Consider the following 21,018-nt stretch of genomic DNA (forward strand, 5'->3'; position numbering starts at 1 on the left):
ACGGTAGAGCGGGGCGCTATCACTGGGTCAGGGGCGCCGAAACGGGCAGCTATGGGCAATATGGACACTTGGACAGCGATGGAGCATTCCTGTACTGAAGGGAGGGAGGCCCGACCCAGTGGTGACGTCACCAGACCTGCTGTGACGTCATCAGACCCTGACCGTCCGTGACCTGTTGGACCCGGACACGTTTTGGACTGACCAAGTGACGCTCGTCACCACTGTGTTCATAAAGCCAGAGTGAGAAGAAATCACCTATATAACCACCAACGGCTACCACAGCGGATCTTAGCCTACGAGCAGCATCGGGACTACCGACAACCAGCAAAAGGAGGAGATGATGGCGCTGAAACGAGGACCGCTAGATCTGTCAAAATGGTGCGTCAATTCGACGTGGCTGTCGCCCGTGAGGCTAATTATGCAGCCCAGCCATTTGTTATACACGGGAAATGTCGGTTCCTCTGGCTCACCTTCACCCCAATCTGTACTAGGAATGACAGCTTTCGGGACGCTTCCCCAGCTTTAAATCTAACGATCAGAGTTTAGTAATAGCTTCTTGTTTCAGGTAGTGATTGTAAACCGTAATCTGCACAAGTTCTTCTTTTGCATTATATAAAAATTGATTCTCTACAATCTTGCGGCTTTTTCGTCTTGACGTGCTATCAAACCCTGGGGCGACCAACTTCGCAGCTCAAATTTTGAGATTGCGAATCGCTGTTTAACAGTCACATCACAATATACAACACAGAGATTAACATGCTTGCAGGCAGTTGAACATTCTAAATAAATGTGCGCCGACAAATTAACCATGTCATTGACGTCAGGCACATCAGACGTAATCACTACTCGTTTCGCGCTGCGTTTCAGGCGACTCGTCCGAAGGCCACGTGTCTTCAATTCGCAGAACGCACTCACTCACTCACTCGCGGCGGAGCGACTAATGGTCTCCGCGACTTCCGACTGCAGTTATCTGTCCTCAGCCGGCCCGTACATGGAGACGGCAATGCCGCTAATGCGGATCCCACTCAGACGGAAGCTGCCTCCCCGCAGTACCGCGGACAGTGCCAGATAGCTCGGCTATGTAGGTGGTAACGGGTATCAACCGCTACTGTAAACGGCAAGTGCTGATAATTGTTGTAGGCAGCAGCGAATAACAATGGCTGCATTTGCTATGTTTGCAAGACGTTTGTTGGATCTTGAATAACAAAAGATGATTACTTTATTGCATCAATCATGGTCCTGGTTAAAGTTCCAACTCTTTCCGAAGAAACTTTATGTCTGGCTAAAAATTACTGACCATGAATTGACAAGAAAAACCGTTAACGGTACTACTCACACAGTTAGCAGAAAAAAAGCAAAGTGATGGCCCATCGTTCAGGCATGCCAAACTGCAAGAAATGCGGCAGTCTTTTTACATGTCCCGGCTGCAAGTAAGCTCGAGTAAGTACTAAGTTCTGAGTTGATTTTACCATCCCACACTGTTGATATATAGCCGCTTTTATACGACGGCCATCTGGTACATATTTGGTGCAGACTAGGTGCAGATTTGGTGCAGATTTGGTTAATTTAGGTTCATTGTGTTTCTTAAAAGCTATTGGTTTGGGTTGCACAGATGCTTAGATTATTAATATCATGGCTTTAGACAACTAATCCCAAAGAGCCAGAATGTTCCCAACATGTCCCAGGTCAGAGCCAATTGACTCGTAAGAAGCAGCAATAAAGAGAGCCCCGCTGACGTCATAGCCATAGTTTCTGACGTCAACGGATCATGAAATGACGTCATTAAATCCCTAATTAGCATCTCCCTCAAGCCGTTGCTTGTCAACAACGGTGCGACGTTTAAATGACATGGCAAAGTGCTGTTTGGTTAAGTGGCTCAAGACTTTTGGCACAGAAGGCTTTGAAAATTGAAAAGCGTCATAAGAATCCCGTTACCGTCTGTTTACCTTGATAATTAGATAACTAATGGCAGATTATCTTCTCCAAGAAACACTGTTGCGCGGTGCGGAATAAAGCCATAATTTGGTACGACATGCTACAGGTGCTTACCGGAGAGAGGTGAAGGAATGTTTAATGTTCAAACTACTTAAAGACAGGTACATAAATGGCGGCTAAAAGCCGAATACACAGAAGCAGATGGGGTCAATAGGACGGTTTGAAAAGAGCTTCATTTCCAAGAGAGCTTTTAAAAACAAAAAACAATCTTTTATCAGAATGGACTATAATGGCATTCATGAAGAAAGGCAGTCGAATGCAGTTATTGTTGACCTTCATATCTTTACTTCCTCCCTGTGCATCGCTATTCGCAATTACGACCTTCATCGGTCCCTGAGCAGGTAGTGTTGCCCGTTGACTTTCAGTGTCGTCTGTCGGGAAGGTCTTTTCATCCTGGATGTTTTCTAATATTTCCTTATTTTTCAAACATTTACGCTGCTAATTTAATTACCAAACTCGTTTGAATGTGATCTTCCCCTCAGTATGTTACAAAACACATTTGCAAGTGACAATCGAATACAATGCATTTCCACATTGCTGCCTAAATGACAATTAGCCGCTCTTTGATCTTGACAAAAATTGCGCAGCAGGTGATAAGTTATGGCTGACGTCTTGTTTGTGTTTCGACAATCCTGTCAAATAATTCAACATCAAATTTATGCGACACAGCTAAAAGAAAACATGTCAAACATATGACGCAATATTTAATATGACTCCTTAAATGCATACGTCGTTACGAGTACATATATGCAGCTTTAGCTGAACTCTCTCAGTGAGTAAAAATACAGCGCTCGGCAGGTGGATATGCAGCTAGAGCCTACGATAACCATGTCATGGTATAATTGTGTGTTTGTTATAAACAGAGGTGCCAGACGGTGTGTGATAGCTGACGCACGCCCACTCGCAGCATCGACCCAGTGCCGTACCATCGAACTGACCTGGCTTGGTGCACTTTCTGCCGCAGGGAGTGTCGCAGCACTTTTGTCCGCCGCCGCAGTCGGAGCTCGAGACGCACTGGTCGTCACGGAAGAAACAGTTGGGCGTCTCCAGCTGCGCAGGGCAGAAGCCCGGCTCGTCTGTCGTCAGACGAGAACAGTCAGAAGTGGCGGTACAAAAACACAGACTGTCACCGAGCGCGCCAACATGCCGTGCTGTGGTTAGACTGGACGACCATAAGCCTACCAGGAATGAATGCATAAACTGAGCGCTTTATCAAATGTCTCGTGTCTCATACCGACCAAGCGCAGTAATGTACTACTCCTGTGCAGGATGTGGTGTTCACTGCTGACATTTCGCCTGAGCCTTCAGAGTGTTCTAACGTTGAACGTTATTGCCGCCATAAAGCACCAGCTATCGATTTATATTCATAGTCTGATGTCATTTCGGATGCGTCACCATGCTGAATAATATCAGCCCCCTAATGAGCTGCGTGACAGCCTTCTTTGCATTCAAACAGACATCCGGATAAATAACACACATCCTTAGTTATCAGTGACAGACATGTAACGAGCACAATTTATCTTCAAACACCGGTGTACCGGTATTATGTTTCGTTCAGCTGTTAACTGAAGGAACCCAGCTCTTATTCCCATAATTATCCACCCATTCCCACTCTAATATATTCTCTCTAACCATCAGACCTCACACCTCCCCCCTCCCGTCCTTCGCACCGTTCTCTTCCTCTCTCGTTTTCTTACCCGCCGCTTTGCAGATTTTTCCGCAGCCAGTCTGGCAGCATTTGCCCGCTCCGGGACAGTCGCTGTCGACCTCACACCACTCGCCACAGGGATCATTGCCTTCGGCCACCGGGCAGATACCTGGTCGCTGCTTCGCTGTCGAAACATTGCAGAGCATAATCGTCACACAATTATTGTCATAGGCGGGTGTGTTACAACAGCTAGTAAGTTACATCCCATCGAGAGGGACGTGTTTGCAAACCGCCAGTCGGTCAGCCCCGGACAGCCAATACTGATCGGTCCTGACCGGTGCCGGCGAACCGTGTGACCTCCCGGCGGCCTCCGAGTGACCTCGACCCCTCCCCGCCCCACCCATCTCCACACGGAGGAGGTGTCACCGCTTGTGAAAGCCGACATGCGGATTATGGAGGTTGTCGGCCTCCAAAGCGCGATGCAAATAGGCGCAGGTCGTATAGGGCTGCTTCCGAGACGAGACAGCGCCTTGACACAGAGCGTGACATCATAGCTACACTCAGCGGCTCCCTTACAGGTAACACAAAGACTACATGATACACAGAAACCTTAACGCTAATAAACTTGTCGTAAAAGGATGCCTTTACCTGAGCATGTGATAGAAAATCACCTCTGGTAACATAAAACTCAAGCAAAAAGATATTTGGAACTCACAAACGAATTTCAGCCTTCACACGAGTGTAGAGCAGTAATAGCTCCTCACCTGCGGGTGTGCAGATGTTGCCGCATCCGGCGACATCACAACACTTGTCCTCTCCTTCGCAGTCTTCGTCGTCGTAGCAGCGCACTCCACAGCCGGTCTGCTTGAGGAGCGGGTGGTCGGAGCGTGCCGGGCAGTAGCCGGGCTTCTCTGCTGGGCGCAGGAGGGGGCGGGCACCTCAGCTTCAGTCACACAGGGTGAGGATCGGGACTGGCACCGCAGGAGGGAGCGGGCGCCTCAGCTACAGGGAACCTTAACAAGTCACAGAAAGGCACCGCAGGAGGGGGCGGGTACCTCAGCTTCAGTCACACAGGGTGAGGATCGGGACTGGCACCGCAGGAGGGAACGGGCGCCTCAGCTACAGAGAGTCTCAGCTATACAGTCACAGAAAGATGCGGAACATGCACTGCGGGAGGTCTTTTCGTCTCTGTCCGAATGAACAGTGCAGCGTCATGATGCTGTCGGGAGAGGGCATAGCTCGCGCCGCAGCTCCAGTGCAGTCACGTTCATTACCGGGCTCAATACATCAGCTGACCGGCCACCCGGTCGGTAAGTCACCCCTCCCCAGCGCGATTACACAAGGACGGAGCGGCTATTTACAGAGAGGTCACACTCTGACCGCTCTGCAGCCCCGCTCGCCCAGGATGCCGGTCAGTGGGCCATTTCCGCAGCGGGACGCTCCCCCGGGCTCTCCCTGGAGTAATTATCTCCGAGTCTGCACCGAGTAGTACCATCCGCCGGCCTTTCACCGCCAAATGTTGCCAAGGACGGCGATAACTCGGCTCTCGGAACGTCCGTCGGACATTTTCTGCCGCGTGACAGACCGACATCTCGGCGGCTCGGCGGCACGCGCCGGCGGGCAGACATCTGTCACAGAGTGATGTGACAGTTGTGACAGGGCACTGTGACAGACGGCGATGACAGGGGATGTCAGCTAGTGTCAGGCGGTGCCAGGTGGTGCTTGGTGCTGTCACTTGGTTTCCGATAGTGTCGTAGGATGGATGGCGATGACTTGGAATATTTTAGCACGGCAAGGCGAGCATCATGACAGTTATTTGCCATTATGTCAAATCAACAATGTTTCATGTAGTTATTCCGATGAATCATTATATTTTCTCCTTTGCCTGGAAGGCAAAAACAATTTAGAATAAACCACATGGATACAAGCCAAGCGGAGAAGATATGCGACTTCCCAGCTGCAGCCATCGTGTTGATCGATGATATTTGGCCATATGATCTGGATGATTGACATAACAATCGGGCGCTTCTGGTGACAAGCTCGGCGGCGGCAGAACATCGATCGATCTACCCGTGCCGACATGACCGTCATATGCACAGCTAGCAAGGCTGTCCCGTGTACTACACGTGCAGGCGACTGGAGGACCCAACGCACTCTGGTACCGGCAGTCCTGTCCACGGCCCCACTGGGGTGGAGGGAGGGGGGAGGGTGCTGACAGAGCTGGCACCTGAGCCAGAGGCGGAGAGGCGCCGCCGTTTGTTACAGCCGCGGTACCATGCTGACCCGACTCGGACCCTGCCCGCCGGCCGGCCGGACGGCTTATGGTAATGGCGGGCCATGTTCAGTCAAGGCCGCCCCCGCCTGCAGCCAGAAGAGGAGCTGCTTCCGGCCTGTTGACAGGGATGCAGCACCCCTCCCGGTGGCCCCCCGCGAGCCGACACGGGCTGCAGCCATACATCAGACGGCCGACAGGCTGCAGCGTGGGTGTGATGTCTGCCCAGGGCGGGAGACGGCTCACTGAATCCGGGGGCAGGGTCCTCTGAGCCTGATTGTACGGTGGTGTTATATCAGAGCGGCTGTACAGTCTGTCTTAAAAGTACCGCGCAAAGTGACGGTGGATCCATCAAACCTGACCGATGAAGGACTGCTAAATTTGAGTCACCGAAGCAATCGACATCCTCGTCCCTTCCCCAGGTCAATTGCTTCGGTGACTTTAAAATTATAGCAGACCCTTCCTCGGTCAGGCTTGATGGATCCACCGTTACTTTGCGCGGTACTTTTAAGATAGACTGTACATAGGTATACTGATTCGGATTGAGCAATAAGCAAGCCATTTGTGATGGAAAAATATCTGTTGCCCGAAAACAAAAATGACATGGATGCATGGAAAACTTGACAGCGTGCGCTCAACGTGATGTTCTGCTAGCTTTTTGCTTAATTTTGTCGATTTTGTTTTACACAAAGGCGTGACTGATTTGAAATCTCTGTGAGTTGCTCGCACAATGAGATGTTTTCGGTCAGAGAATTGCATAATCGACGATGAGTCAGTGGAGAATAGACGTTCGGAACAATACGGCATTCCTTGGGCGTCCTGCATGCAGGTAGCGAGAGCCTCTCGCAGTATAGTGGAGGGTCTCTGTGGATTATCGGTGATTGTTCAATGTTCAGCGGGGTATTTCTTGGTGGTATATTGTTCACCGATTGACTGAGCGGATCGTGAATCAAAGAGACTTCCGTTCCTCTAGAATCTCCTAGTCACGTCGGATAAAGAGAAATGCAGGTGCTATGGCAGTTAATCCAGAGCTGACCCTTACAGGGATTGCGTCATTTCATTATTATTTTCTTCTCAAAACCATCTTGCTTGCAAATGCGTGTCTGTCTTTGTATGGCAACAAAGTTGAAACGGACAGGTATGGGCTGTACCTCTGCACATGAGCGAGTGAAGCGTCCCGCTAAAATGCCTGCCGTTTGAAACGCCCAGTTTTAAGCCTCAGTAGCAGCCCTCACGGCAAGCACAGTAGGCAGGCAGCCGTTTCAGCGTGCCGTGGTTTCAACTGCACTGTTAGACTGTCCCGCAACACACGGACGCTCGGCTGACATTGGGGATGGCGTATAGCGGTGGCGCGCAGTAAAAACAACGATTGGGAGCGCTTTTTTAGATGCATCATAAGCGTGTGGATTGGAAATGGTTTCCTCAATAATTATATCTCCCATCTACATATTTACACCTATCCACAGAACAATTACGCCGCGGCCGCGCGCCCCGGCCGGCCGCCGGGCCGCCGCTCACCTCTGGCGCAGATGTTACTCTCGCAGCTGACCGGCTCGTGCACGTCGCTGCACGTGCACTTGTTGCACTTGTTGTAGAAGGTGGTGCCGCGCGGGCAGATGTGCTCTCCGCTGGGCGGAACACAGGCGCGCCCGCAGCCGGTCGAGCAGCACTTGTGCTCGCCCGGACACTGGTCATCAATGGAGCACTCGATGGAACAGCTGGCACCGCGACCCAGGGAGGGCACGGGGCATGAGCCTGGCTTGGCCAGGTCTGAAAGAAACGGCGCGTGCGTAGCCGAAGTCAGGAATCAGCCGGTAATGAGAAATAAGTTGAACTGCGCGGATAATATGACGTACAAAAAAATGACAACAAATTTCACTCGACCCCGATTAATCAAATGTTGAGATTCTCGTTTCCGCACAGACGGTCAGTAACATATTTTACACACAAAAAAGATATATGCGCATTGATCTGTTTTTTTTTCAACTCACATGGCGAGGAGCAGATTTTGCCGCAGCCGGTGCTGCAGCACTTGGTGCTGCCGGGACATTCCCCGTCCTGACCGCACTCGTGGACGCACGGACCGAACGCGAACCGGGACGGACAGTGGCCCGGCTTCGGCACGTCCTCCCCTGAAACACACCGAAAAGGTCAGGTCGGGTCAGGTCAGGTCACAAGGTCAGATGATGGATGAACGTGACAGGTTAAATGAAAGCTAAATAACTGAATGCATATTTAAAACTCTCAGAATGGGCGTGTTGTGTGAACTTCCCAGCACAGAGCAAACTGTTGCGGCCATTGCACGCTTGGTTTGGTTGGAAAATCATCGTTATCCAAAGAGGTAAAAATGATTTATTATCATTGATTTCATCGGGAGATGCGTCAATCAAAAGACATTTAGAGTTCCTAAAATGGGAAGTTTACCTTCGCGAGAACGTTTAAATGATAAGTCACTAAGTGATCCTTCTTCCATGAAATATTGAATTAATGACCAACAATGAGTTTCCCTCAAAGAATAGCAGTTCTGAGCTTTATAGCTCAATGGATTAGCGAGTGTATGCTGTTGCCGTGGTTTGGCAGTTGGTATAATCTGTCTCTCCAAGACTGTCCAATGCATCAGGCAACAAGGGTCATGTCTATCCATCTCCTTCAGGCTCTCACGACAAAATTTCTTCTAACCATACAGCTTAGTCACATGAACTGCCTGTCATTTGATAAAAGGCTCATAATTACTGACTCGGAAGTCGGAAAATGACCAGCCCACGCGTTAACTGACACAACAATCGCGTTATTAGCGATGGCGTGACAGGCCAGTTGGTGTAACAGCCCCGGACGCCAGGAGCCGTGTCATCGTCCATGTCACCGGCAACCGCAGTGGTAGCACCAAGGTCACAGCCAAGGCGCTGGGTGTCACGTGACCTCGGCGTATCAGGTGACATGCGGACAGTGGGGAGCCAGTGTCGCGAGTCACAGGTCACGTGGTCGAAGGACATTCACGTTATGTCAGGTGCATGATGTCATTGACAAGTTCGTCAGGAACTCGTTCCGTTGTTGATACTGAATATTCACTTCATGAAGATGTCTTGTGTTGAAATAGAGGGCAGTTATCAGTTTTGCATAAAAATTAGTGCCACTGTATCAATAATTAGAAGCCATGAGAGGCATGGGCGAATGCAGAACCCTTGGCCTGGTGTGACCGTACAGTTTGGACTTTCTCGAGTGAGCGCTAGCTTAAATCTAAAATTTACAACATTATTTCAATTTCAGGATTACTGTATTTGTATCCTTCGCTACGAGTAATTTCATCTTCGAAAAATCAAGCATTGCATTGCATCACATCTCTCTTGTAACAATGCATTGCAATCCCAGTTCCAACTCGGCTGAAGTGTCCACCCTGACCTGAGGCATGCCGGCCCTCGGACGGTATCGGCGGGCTCACCCGACCTTGTCAGGTCGACAGATATCGCCAAACCTGTCCGTCAGCTGACGACACCCACAGACATTCCCCGCGAGCCCGCTGACTTATTCAGAGGTCGCCATTCGGGTGCACTTCTGAGAACTGCCCGCAAGATACGTCATTTATCTGGTCGAGATTTTAAAAGTTGTGGGATTAGTTCATAGCTCACTGCTTAATAAATTGTTAGAGCGCTTGGTGCTAGAGGTCATCGTCATATTCAGACGAGACTCGACAGTCCTGCAAGGTCGAGCTGAGGCTAATAATCTCCAGAATTCATCATTACGGCCCAAACGCTGTAAACTCGAGCTCAGAACTAGGCTTCGTGTAATCGTAAAAATGGCAGCGTAAAATTAGCGGACACACAAAGTGGATTACATCTGAATGGACTTCCAGTTTCACTTCTTTTATAAGGCTTTGTAGCAGCAGCTCTTAGTAGATAACAATGTAAATCTCACTTTGCTTGGATCACTGAGCCCGACTGAAGTTATCCCGTTTTTCACGCTGAGAATAACTTTTTAGTTGGCATGCCTTTACCCTGTTATGTAATGAATCGGATCGCCCAACACCCTGAATACCCTTGGGGACAGAAACACTTCCCGTTTGGGATAAAAACTGCAATCGAAAGGATCAATTCCCTGCGAGTATAACAGCAGGCGAGCTGCTGCATAAAGAGTCGTTGACGGCACGTCGAGTGATACCTAAGCGAGGGGTTACGCATTCTATAAATATTTTATCAAGTCTCAATGTTGTGCCCTGAATGTTTGGTGCAATTGAGATAAAAAAGAATGTCTCATCTTGATCTGTTCAAGGGACATTAGGAAGTAACCAACCGGCAAACGGCATCATAACAATCCAATCGAGTCTGATAAAGAAGAGCTCTCGAGACTTTTTCTTCGTTTTAACTGAAAAAACTGGCGACCAGTTCAACTCTATAGAGTGGAGAGTTGAGGTCTGTATATGTACAGATCCACAGCTAACCAGCTCAGCAGTCAGCACCCTCGTCCGACCAGCTCAGCCAGCAGCCCACCGCCGGGTGGTCGCTGGTCAGCTCAGCGCGGCAGACGCCGGGTGGCCGTCTCAGCCCGTCCGACCACAGCCGGCAGTCGGCGCTCACTGTCAGCCGACCACCGATCGACGGCTTAGAGTGGGGCCGTCTGCAGCCCCCCCCCCCTGCGCCGCCCGGACCGACGCGGTGCCTGGCACGCCGAGAAGACGGGGGAGGGGAGCACCCCCTGCCCGGGGTCCGGCGCGGCGCACAAGGCCGGCGGGACGGCCTCCCGCGCGGCACCGAGCGCCGCCGGGCCGGTAAGCCACCGCCACCAGATAGGATCGCCGCAGTGGACAGATAACGGTCCGCCACCTGCCAACGGCCCATCAGCGCCAAATGCCTAACTGCGGTCAACACGGGCCGCGGCGGCGGCCGGGCGGAGGTGAACCTACGCCGCCGAGTTCTACTGCAACCCCAGACCAGCTATACATAAATGTATGCTTGTTGTGGCCTGTATCACACAAACCTAGAGCAGGCTCACCTCTGGGTCAAGAGTAACCGGAGGCTGACGACTAACTGATCGGCCTCCAAGGTCACAATGTCTGCACCATGTAGATCTGTCTCGTTAGCCCAACTTTAGCAGAGGACTGACTGACTTGGCTGTGTCGGTAGAGTACCCGACGCCCTGGACAAGCTGTCTTAGTTGACAAATGAGATGACCTAACCTTGGCGACAGCTGAGACCCACTAGCCTACTGAGGACTGTTGACTGACCGAATTTCTGTATTCGGAGAGACTGACCTGGCTCCATGCAGACTCGTTCGCAGTCCTTCTGGCAGCAGATCTTAGAGCCGGGACAGTCGTCGTCCGACATACACGTCATCTGGACCTCATCGCAGCCGGCCAGCTGTGTGAACGGACAGGTACCGACCTTGGTCCGACCTGGAACAAAACACACGGAAGGGTCAATCAAAACATATCTTTGATTATCCATTTAAATTTTTTTTCACAGTTTATTTACGGCTCATGACAGGAATAACCTTGAGCCATTCGTCAATTGGCTGTCTCTCTTCAGCTCGATTCAAAAGCTCAATGCGGTGTATCGCAGGACTTTATGTAGCTATATATTTTAACTGTAAACTGTCAGAGTGAAACTGTCATCAGCAGCCCACGGAGCTGATATCCGCAGACCAAACATGCGCTTATTTTCAATAGCTATGGCGCCGCATTGCGGAAAATACGCGGAATATCGGTGACTAAGACGGACTTAACGTCCTTGCGTATATAACATGCGTAATTATTTCCAGTTCTCCGCATAGTTTTGCCTGATTAAACTGATTAACGTCTCCGTCTGACGCGTGTATTAAAAGCCACGTCAGTTTCTGCGCCCACAATGTGACGTGTGCTGGTGATACGTGGAAAGTCCGGACTGTGCGGCGTAGCCGCGCGCGCTGTGGGGTCTGATCAATCGGTGAGGTCCCCGAGATCAGACCCTCCGGTCCTCAGACACGCGGAACACGAGTCTCCACTGTCGGACGGGCTCCTCGAACAACGCGGAACAGAGTGTGCCGCGCGCGCCGGAAGGCCCGCCGATCGGCACACGACAGTTCATCGCCACTGGGTGGGAATACAAAGCACCGGCGCGGCGCTGTCAATAGTCCAGCGCGTCGGGAGGTCGGGTGGAGGCAGGTTTTTGCCTGGGCCAGATACTACAGACGACTCGAGTGGCTGACGGAGCTCCAGTGACGGCGAACAAACCGTTACATGCTGTCAGCTGTATGTTGGCTGTAACTGGTATGAATGCATGTTAATGTCTTACAGATACAAATAGCAGTTCCTTTGAATGGACTCGGCACAATGTGCTTCTGCAATGCGGAGGGTCGGGGCATTGATGAGCTTCGAACGTGATGTAGATACTATCTGCATAGTGTTGCCAATTGTATGCAGAAAACCGGAAACATTAATTTGTTAGATCATCTGACGGTAGATTATCCAATGTTAAGCATTACCAATGAGCGCGTTCCCATGAATGATAAACGTAAACGCAATTTTGAAATCAAGAAATAATACTGTTTTAGCCGTTTGCAACATGGTTGCGACAAAATGGATCTATGCAAGAAAGAAGCCAGAGTTCGAGCCACTCTCACACTTGATATCTACAACTCAAACAAGATGTCTGAGTTTGGTGATTGTTGCTTTGAAGCACTGCGACAAAGCCCATCTGCTTTTAGGGGGGGGGGGGTGCTCAGTAGTTTTACTTCTAACGGTACAGATCAAAACAACATGACAAGTTTGGCTTAGTGGTTTAGCGTCAGTCCTGGTTTGAACCATCCGTCTCCCCGAATCGAAGACCGATCATCTAAGAAAACGTTCTTGCGTAGAATTTACTTGATAAAATGCACCAGCCACTAGCCAGTGCACTTTTGTACCTACTAGTATATTAGTATATTAGACTAGTATATTGGATATGATCGGATTACATCAAACCCTCATGCATCAACAAGCTTGGTTCTTTGAAACCCAGTTGTAAGATAACAGCTGGCAGTTAACGTAACCCATCCGCAGCACACATTCATAGAATTGATAACGATCATGCTGGAATAATAGGTACGCTGCGTTGTTTTACTGAATCTATCATATTAATGCTGCCCACTGGAATGAAAAACCTATCGTAAATTTTATAATTGCAGAAATCGTGCGGTTTATTGACATTTGATTAAATTGTGTTTAAGCACCTGTTGCTGATGCCCGCCCCTGGGATTATTTCACAAACAGCCACAAAAGTACCGTTGCCTATCCAGGAGCACATGTTTTTGTAAGAAAATATTGCACTATAACTCTGTTAGCAAGTCCCGCCCATTGCACGTCCACTGTCCAGTCGGGGGTGGAGATCGCTGTCATCAGACTGTCGCCATCACAGCCGCTAAATCCGTGTACCAAGCTAGCAACCTGACCTCTAGCTTGGAGGTTATATCCAGTTGCCGCCCCTTCCCATTATTTTTCAAACTTGCACCTCAGCTCTAGCTGATAGCTCAGAGGTGCTGCCCAGTCACTAAACTTCACCACTTGTCCGTCAATATTTGTCCTCTCCCTTGTAGGTGATAGTCAGAACCCCATATAGCCTGCATGACCAGTGCCTGACCTCTACCCCGGAGTTGACAGTCACAACCACCCCTCACCATCAGTCTCGTACCCCTGCCCACAGGTGTGTCTCTCCGGACACGTATTGTCTGCTGATACCGGTCTCCAACCACCGATCAGCGGGCCTGCTGCCAGCCGGCAGCTCAGGGTCAGGGAGGGGTGGGTCAGGGGTCGCCCTTCCCTCCCCGGACCCTCGCGGGGATCCTCTGCTCACAGAGGTATCGGCAGATCTGCCGGTGATGCCGGAAGTTCCCAGAGGCTCCCGACAGCCCGCCAGGTCCGGCCGCGAGTGTGAATCATTCATGTGCGGCGCGGGATGCGAGGTCGTGCGGTGTACTGACATTGGAAACGCTGCTTACAGACGGGGTGCCACTGGAAACAGTGCTAAAGAAACACAGAGCCACTGGAAATGATGATTTATGGGTGCGATGTCAATGGAAACGACGTCAAAGGGATGTGTTGTCCCTGAGAACGGTGCTAAGCGGACGGTGGGCTAATTGTAGCGGTCCCAAACGTTCAGTGTGCCTGAAAAACTATAACATTTGTGGCTCGAAATGCAATAAGATTTTCGGTCAGTTATCCCTAAGTTACACCACCTCTCGCTGTGGTACTTACAATCCAAAAATTACCTATTTAGCGGCCCACCTCTGTATCTGATTTATATTGCAGCACCGGGGCACGCGCGAGCTGTGTCAGTGCAGAGCCGCTGCGCAATCGGCCGGGTCAGATTAGCCGATGTTCGGGTCAGATGGCGACGACAGCCGACAAGATAGCCGAAGGATAATCCGGCAATTAAACGCCGTCCCACCCGCCCGGAGCTGCAGCCTTGCCAAATTGCTGCGAACGTACCAGCATACTGCGCCATGGTTGAACAGAGGGCACGTCACACGCGGCCACTTATAGGGATCTGCGAACGACAATGACCTTGACAAGGTAGCTGGATATTTGATTACCTCCAAGTATTAATACGAATTAGCTGAAATTAGTCGGAATATTTCAGGTGTCGAGTATCGAATGGCGTACATTAACATGCAATGGCAGAGATAATCATATCTAAATGTACCGCACTAAGATAAGGATTTCAGTCCCTGACGATCATCAAAGATTATATCAGAACGTTGCTTGCGCAATAATTAAATGATTTATATTTAAAGCCGTTGCAGATTGCTGGATCATCGCAGAGTGTCATGCTATTTATGCAGGCTAAGTTGTTCTTAAGCCGTTACATTTAAACCGTTTATACGACTTATGGAGCTTGGTTGGCTATCTTTCACTCAAAGAATCTCTCTTATCGCGATTTGGCATACCGCATAGATGCCTATTGAAAATGACTTAAATATTCAACGAAACCCTGAACCACGGCGGGAAGAGCACAAAACGGCGTGCAGGAATGACATTTTGCGCTGTTCTTATATTACAAAGCTGCTCCGAAAAAGAACATTGGTAAGTTTGCATGGAGAAAGCACGCTTGCATCGTTGAAAGATTATGTAAGACGCACAGGAAGAATATTAAATAAAACTATTATACAAGACACATAACTACATACTTGCATATAAGGGCCGTTGGAAGCATTGGAACGAGAGCCATTTTAAAATTGCTGTTTTCTTTAACATTTCCGCAAATGATGAAAATTAGCACGACGGAAAGATTCGGGTAAAGCCCGATTTTGCCTCTTCTGCACTCTCGTATGACAGTTTCACCATAAGACAAGTGACCATCCATTCCGGGGAGGGGTTGCGATTCCCCGATAAGGAGGTCCATACGGTGGATAGAAGTGACACGTCGCGGGAAGGATGGATCATGTCCCGACGAAAAGAACAGAATATTGTCGGCAGCTCACAGAACAGCGCTGAATGGATAGGACAGAGTAATGCTGCAAAAGTCAGGTATTAAATGCCGTGCATTTACCTGCGGTGGTGATATCCCCGGCCAAAGAGCCGGGGAGCGGCGAGGATAAGACTACGGGTTCTGAAAACGTTATGCGGCCGACCGGCTGATTCCGTGCTACTGGGATGGGCTGAGCGGCTTATCACAGCCAGCGGAGGTGGCTAACTGGCTACCGGCGTCCAGCTGAGCACCGGCACAAGGTCTCAGCAGAACCCTTCATTGCACAACCACACAAATTGCATGACGGTATCATATTGTCATAAAATTTATTTGCAGCTTATGATTCTCTTGCATCTAGCATCAATCATAAATGCTCATGAGGATGGTATGCAGCTTGAGAGGCAGCTATTTCAAACGGCATATTCGTGGTATACGGTATTATTCAATGATACAAGCCTAAGCAAAGCTGGTAGAATAATAAGTGCTAGTGCATTTTATCTTATCGCTTGAAGTGATTTTTGCTGCCAAAGAGCTTTTCAATTGTGATATTTACACAGACATAGTCGCACAAAGCAAATACACCGCTGTAAAATTATTCTCTTGTACCTGAAATCACACTCAAATCAAGGTAACAGTTCGTTTTAATGTAAAACGCATGTTGTTTCAACCAAGAGGCGCACATCATTCAAGGAATGATAGAGTGAAAGACGTGGTGAATAAGTCGGACATGCATTCAAGTCCAAATAAATCACTATAAGCAATAACTGCGCAGCGCTGGACATTCGTGGCCTGGCGCGTTGTGGTTTCTTCGAAAGTGGCAATACGAAGAACATTACAAATTATTGGAACTACGATCATCTCTAATCTGAGAATCTTCAGTCGATAGATGATCTCTTCCTATGAAATGACAACTGCGGCTTCTGTTCATATGGACGACGCATCGACAGAGATCTGCCGTTCTAGTCTTCGTCACAGCGCACACGAAACTCAGAAGCAACGAGCGTATAGTTTGAAAGTTTGGAAAAGCCCGATATTCTCAGCAACATTTAACACGCGCAATGGAAGGGCTCCGAGAACTATGCCCAGTGGAAGGGGGGGGGGGGGTCGGCCTAAGATCTCAGCTTCGATGGAAGCCAACTAAAGACGAAATTGGGAGGGTGGGTGGTGAGGAACTCTATTGTAGGTTAATTTAATGATACTTGGTCAATAACTCCAGCGTCAAATAAGGTCAAATGGGGTCCTATTAGCCACATGAGGGACTATTGTTTGTTTAAGCACTCATACTTCAAAAATGAACAGACCATTTTCTTGTTTCTTTCACTATACGACGAAAACGTTGTAGAGGTACTTTTATTTCTTATTTTCCTATTAACTTATTTTTTCTTATTTTTAGTGAGTGCCTTTATAATAGTAATTAAGAATTTATAGTTAAACCAGCCATAATAAAAGCAATTAGAAATATTCTAAGAGTGATATGTCTTCCGGTTGAGGCGGGGGCAGCCGACGCGGAAACGTTTCAATCACAATTTTGTGTTTACACACTCGTAACTAAAAATGTTACCTGCTGATTTTCGTAAGTTTCTTTTACCATAAGATTACCTGTATATTCCTAAGTCTTCACAGAGATCTTGACGCGAATAGATCACTAGCAGCAGTAAGCAGCGCAATGCAAAGACGGAACCGTCTGGCGCGAGTAGCGAGGATCGGTCGGCGCTGGCCGGCGCATCGCCGCTCTGGTGGGACTTTTGACTTTACACCCCCATTAATAAATTTGTCAACTGACTTACTTACTGTTTTCTGACGGGCAGATGCAAAATTTAAGCTTAGGCATGTACTGAAATTCTGACATTAAAAGAATGATTACGGCGTGAGATATTTGCGAAAAACAGGAGGGGCGGGCGAAATTTGCCACCCCCCCCCCCCCCCTCCTTCCACCACGCGTTTTAACTATTCCCAATCACAAACTCCTATGTGTCGCTACGTCACTCTAACCTGAGTCTGACCCATATCGATGGTGAAAACTGAAAAAGACGGGCTCTATTCTTGCTAGTTTTGAAATGAAACTATTCAACTATCACCAATTTATTGCTACATTGAGCTATCCAATAGCCTACACTAACATGTGTTTTGGAGTTGTTGGCGTAGGAATCGTTTTGCTATGCGGAGAGTTTGAGAGTTTGCCAGCTTATTCGGTACTTTGCAACTAAAGAAATTGCGTAAATACCTGGCACTTTATTTTGGTTGGAAACGTGACACCTTAAATGTTTTTAAGGTGTTCACCTCACTCGCATTTATTGAGCTCACAGCTTCTATTAGATTGTTGAACAATCTAGGTGAACACCAGGAGATAAAATGAGTCAGTAAAACGAGTAAATGAGCAAATACTATAGGCTACTTTCCTAATCAAATCGAAGGTGTTTGGATGTCGGGGACCGAAAGTGAAATGCTTCAATAAAAGAAACAGATTGATTCGGTTTAAATGACAGTCGTCAAGTTTTTAATTAGTGCACTTATTCGTCAACTCGTTCTTCAAATGTAGAGCGGCTTTATGAAAATATTTATAACCTTTGAAGGGGGTTGATAAGAGTCAGCGTGAGTTCATTCCTCACCAGGAGCCTGCTCATGTCATTGTCACTGCTCAGTCCGAATTGTCCCCTCTTGTGTCATGGTTACGTCAAACCCCGCACACACACCTGACTCAGCCCGCCGGCGACTTACCGATACACACGGGCTCTCCGCTGCTGAGTTTGATGAAGCAGGTGGCGTTTCCGGCGCACACGGCGTCTGCGCAGTGGAGGCCGGTCTCCGGAGCGGCGGCGGAGCTCGGCGCCAGACGGGCCAGGCTGAACAGCAGCAGTGTGGACCACATGGCCGAGGGAAGGGAGAGGTGGGGTGGAGAGATAGGGTGCTGGATTCGAGCTCACGCCGAAGGACAGACGGTGGCTGGGTTTGGACTATCGCTCAGGAAATACTCAGTTCCTGGTGAGCGGCAGAGGGCGGTTAGTGGGTACTCTCTGTCTATGGGGAGTGGTGTGACCGCCGTGTGTCGCGGTGATCGCGTCGAACACGTCTGCCGCCCGGAGCGGAGTCGGGGAGGTGCGAGCTCCAGCGGAGTCCGGCAGAATCTGGCCGAGTCGGGCCGCCCAGCCGGCTCGCCACCGGCCCTGTCACCTTGAGGGGGCGGCCCGGAGCGCGTTCGCAGAAGCTCGCGCCGATGCAGCGCCCCGGGCGGCAGACGGCCGGTCAGGCACCGCCGGCCGGCCGGTCAGGCACCGCCGGCCGGCCGGTCACTGCCGCCGCTCAAGGCTGCAGGTCGAGCCCTGCTCCCTGGCCGCCGGAGTCACAAGGTGAAGGTCTGTTCCGGCTGGGGTGAGGAGAGTGTCACAGATGCCGATCGGGAAGCGCCCGCCCGCCGTCCGCCTCCTGCTGGCTCGGCGCGGATCCACCCTCATGTCAGGGCGATCGGAAGTCAGTCATGTTGTGATGCGGGACCTTGACGTTCCTTTCCGGACGGGACTTCCTTCTATGTAGCTTACCTGTTATGGAGGGAGGTGAAAGCTCATCTGTGTGTTCCGCCACATTGTCACCCATTGTAATGTCATGCAGACTTGATTGATTACTCTCTTTAATGTAGGCACTGCCGATGTCCATGGAGCGCGAATGTCATGAGAGATGTGAGGTGTAAATCCCCCTCCAAGCGCTGGATTGTTGGGTGCTGTCACGTCGCCTGTTGGAGCTTAGAACATCCTTGGGGGCTCCGATATTTACCACTACCCCTCCAGTCGAACAAAATTTATTTCTTTCGATAAATAGCATCATAAATAAATACTTCAGTTCATGACGTTGATCATATGGCCACATTTAAGCGAGCTAACGCTGTCATGATCATTACCTACTGACTTTTAGTAATTTAAAAAGCTATTGACGAAATCACATTTCAGCTCCAACTTGACACTATGTAAGTACAGCCGAAATTGGCTCTTATCACTGTCGTGAACTCATACAATTTGAGTGAAACTCTCATTCGAAAGAGGGGAACATATGTAAGTGCAAGATACCTGAACGATTTATGGGTCGCACTTCTCGGCTATGTCGCCAAACCTGCATATTTTGTGATCACTTGCATCCTATGCCGCTGATAACTTTTGTACTAGGGGAGAGTGGGGCAAAGCGGCCACCCTAACGCTTCTCACGATGCCAATGCTTGATTTTTAAACTTGGAAAGATTCTTTCTATACCAATGTGATCCCTATTAAGTTGCCTTTTATTTCAACTGCGTTTTATTTCCAAAGGCGTTCACATATGAAAGATATTGACAAAACTTTAAACCTATGCATATTGGCCACTTTGCCCCATACCCTGGGGCAAAGCGGCCACCGGCGTCTCCTCAAGTCCCGATATGAGAAACAAAATAGTTGCCTCGTGTACGACTAGGGTATTTGATGGTGACAAGGTTAAGCGAGGATGGATGTTTACTTTATCATCTTCCACCTGTAGGTAAACAAAGAAAGGATTTTCATGAAAAAAAACCATTTAATTGCATTATTTGGTGGCTAATGCAACTGAAAAGTGGCCAAGATGAATGCATGACGACACATTTGAATATAAATAATGTTTTTTATCCAGATGGAAACAACTTATGACCAATTGGGGGGGTGGCAACTTTGCCCCGGCCACTTTGCCCCGCGCATACCGTCCGAGACAACAATATTCCAGCTTAGCTATTAGTGGGGTAAAAAACATTAAAATTGGTAGAATACATGTACGATAACCATGCAATGCATGGACAAGAACGCTTATAAAAATTCCAAACGGTTATGGAACAACATAACATTTAAAAATTGTAAACATAGTTGGTAACCTAGCAAGAAATGCTTTTCCGTGTTTCACAGAACAATGGTGATGGGCCTGAAACCCCGGTCTGGCTCATTCGAACGACCGTGAAGAGAAGTATAATTGGAAACCATAAATTGGAACTGACGCCAGCTATGAAGGGCTAAAACGATGGGTGGCCGCTTTGCCCCGGGTGGCCGCTTTGCCCCACCCTCCCCTACATAAGTATTTCAAGGTATACGGATTTTTATTCTAACGGAAAGTTGAGTAAAGGAAGAAAGCAGATGATACTCATTTACAGAGTGCCCAACATTTATATCACCTCCATGAAACATATAGTAAAACACCAAAAAAGTTACGTAGAATTGATGCCAGATAAAATCATACGCTGTCCGGCCTAATGAAGGTGTCACACAACACGCATTCCGCTGAAATCAAATAATATTCAGATATCGTTATATAACCAGCAATTTTAGCCGTCGTAGGCAAATCAGCCAAAGGCACGCGGGCCAGTGCGGACCTTGGCTCGGTGGACTATAGCCCATCCATATTTGGAGGCCTTTTGTTGGCCGTACCTTGCGGCCGACTAAGCGGCTTCGATTCCACTCCGAGTGAAGTCATCTGTAGGAGGCTAGAGATAGAGCACTGCAACTGAGTCCGTCTGTAGGGGACTAGAGATAGAGGACTGCGGCATCTGAGTCCGTCTGTAGGGGACTAGAGATAGAGGACTGCGGCATCTGAGTCCGTCTGTAGGGGACTAGAGATAGAGGACTGCAACTGAGTCCGTCTGTAGGGGACTAGAGATAGGGGACTGCAACTGAGTCCGTCTGTAGGGGACTAGAGATAGAGGACTGCAA

At 49.1% G+C, this 21,018-nt stretch overlaps 1 protein-coding gene across 2 annotated transcripts in view; it reads right to left on the minus strand.

The window, feature by feature from the left end:
• The window catches only part of LOC122386938 (neurogenic locus notch homolog protein 1-like), a 41,571-nt gene extending 23,117 nt beyond the window's left edge, over positions 1-18,454 (minus strand). Inside the window, exons 1-7 of one of the 2 annotated variants that reach the window (XM_043376688.1) lie at positions 18,047-18,454; positions 11,161-11,301; positions 7,907-8,047; positions 7,434-7,685; positions 4,408-4,554; positions 3,693-3,827; positions 2,934-3,071 (exon numbers count right to left, since the gene is read on the minus strand). In XM_043376688.1, the coding sequence (XP_043232623.1) occupies positions 2,934-3,071; positions 3,693-3,827; positions 4,408-4,554; positions 7,434-7,685; positions 7,907-8,047; positions 11,161-11,301; positions 18,047-18,197 (1,105 nt within the window). In that variant the 5' untranslated portion in view covers positions 18,198-18,454. Of the gene's footprint in view, positions 1-2,933; positions 3,072-3,692; positions 3,828-4,407; positions 4,558-7,433; positions 7,686-7,906; positions 8,048-11,160; positions 11,302-18,046 lie in introns of both variants that reach the window. The other variant, XM_043376686.1, reaches the window with a different exon arrangement.
• Positions 18,455-21,018: the final 2,564 nt, after the last annotated feature.

The sequence above is a fragment of the Amphibalanus amphitrite genome, unplaced genomic scaffold, assembly GCF_019059575.1.
Source record: "Amphibalanus amphitrite isolate SeventyFive unplaced genomic scaffold, NRLGWU_Aamphi_draft 000267F_arrow, whole genome shotgun sequence".
NCBI classification, from domain to species: Eukaryota; Metazoa; Arthropoda; class Thecostraca; order Balanomorpha; family Balanidae; genus Amphibalanus; species Amphibalanus amphitrite.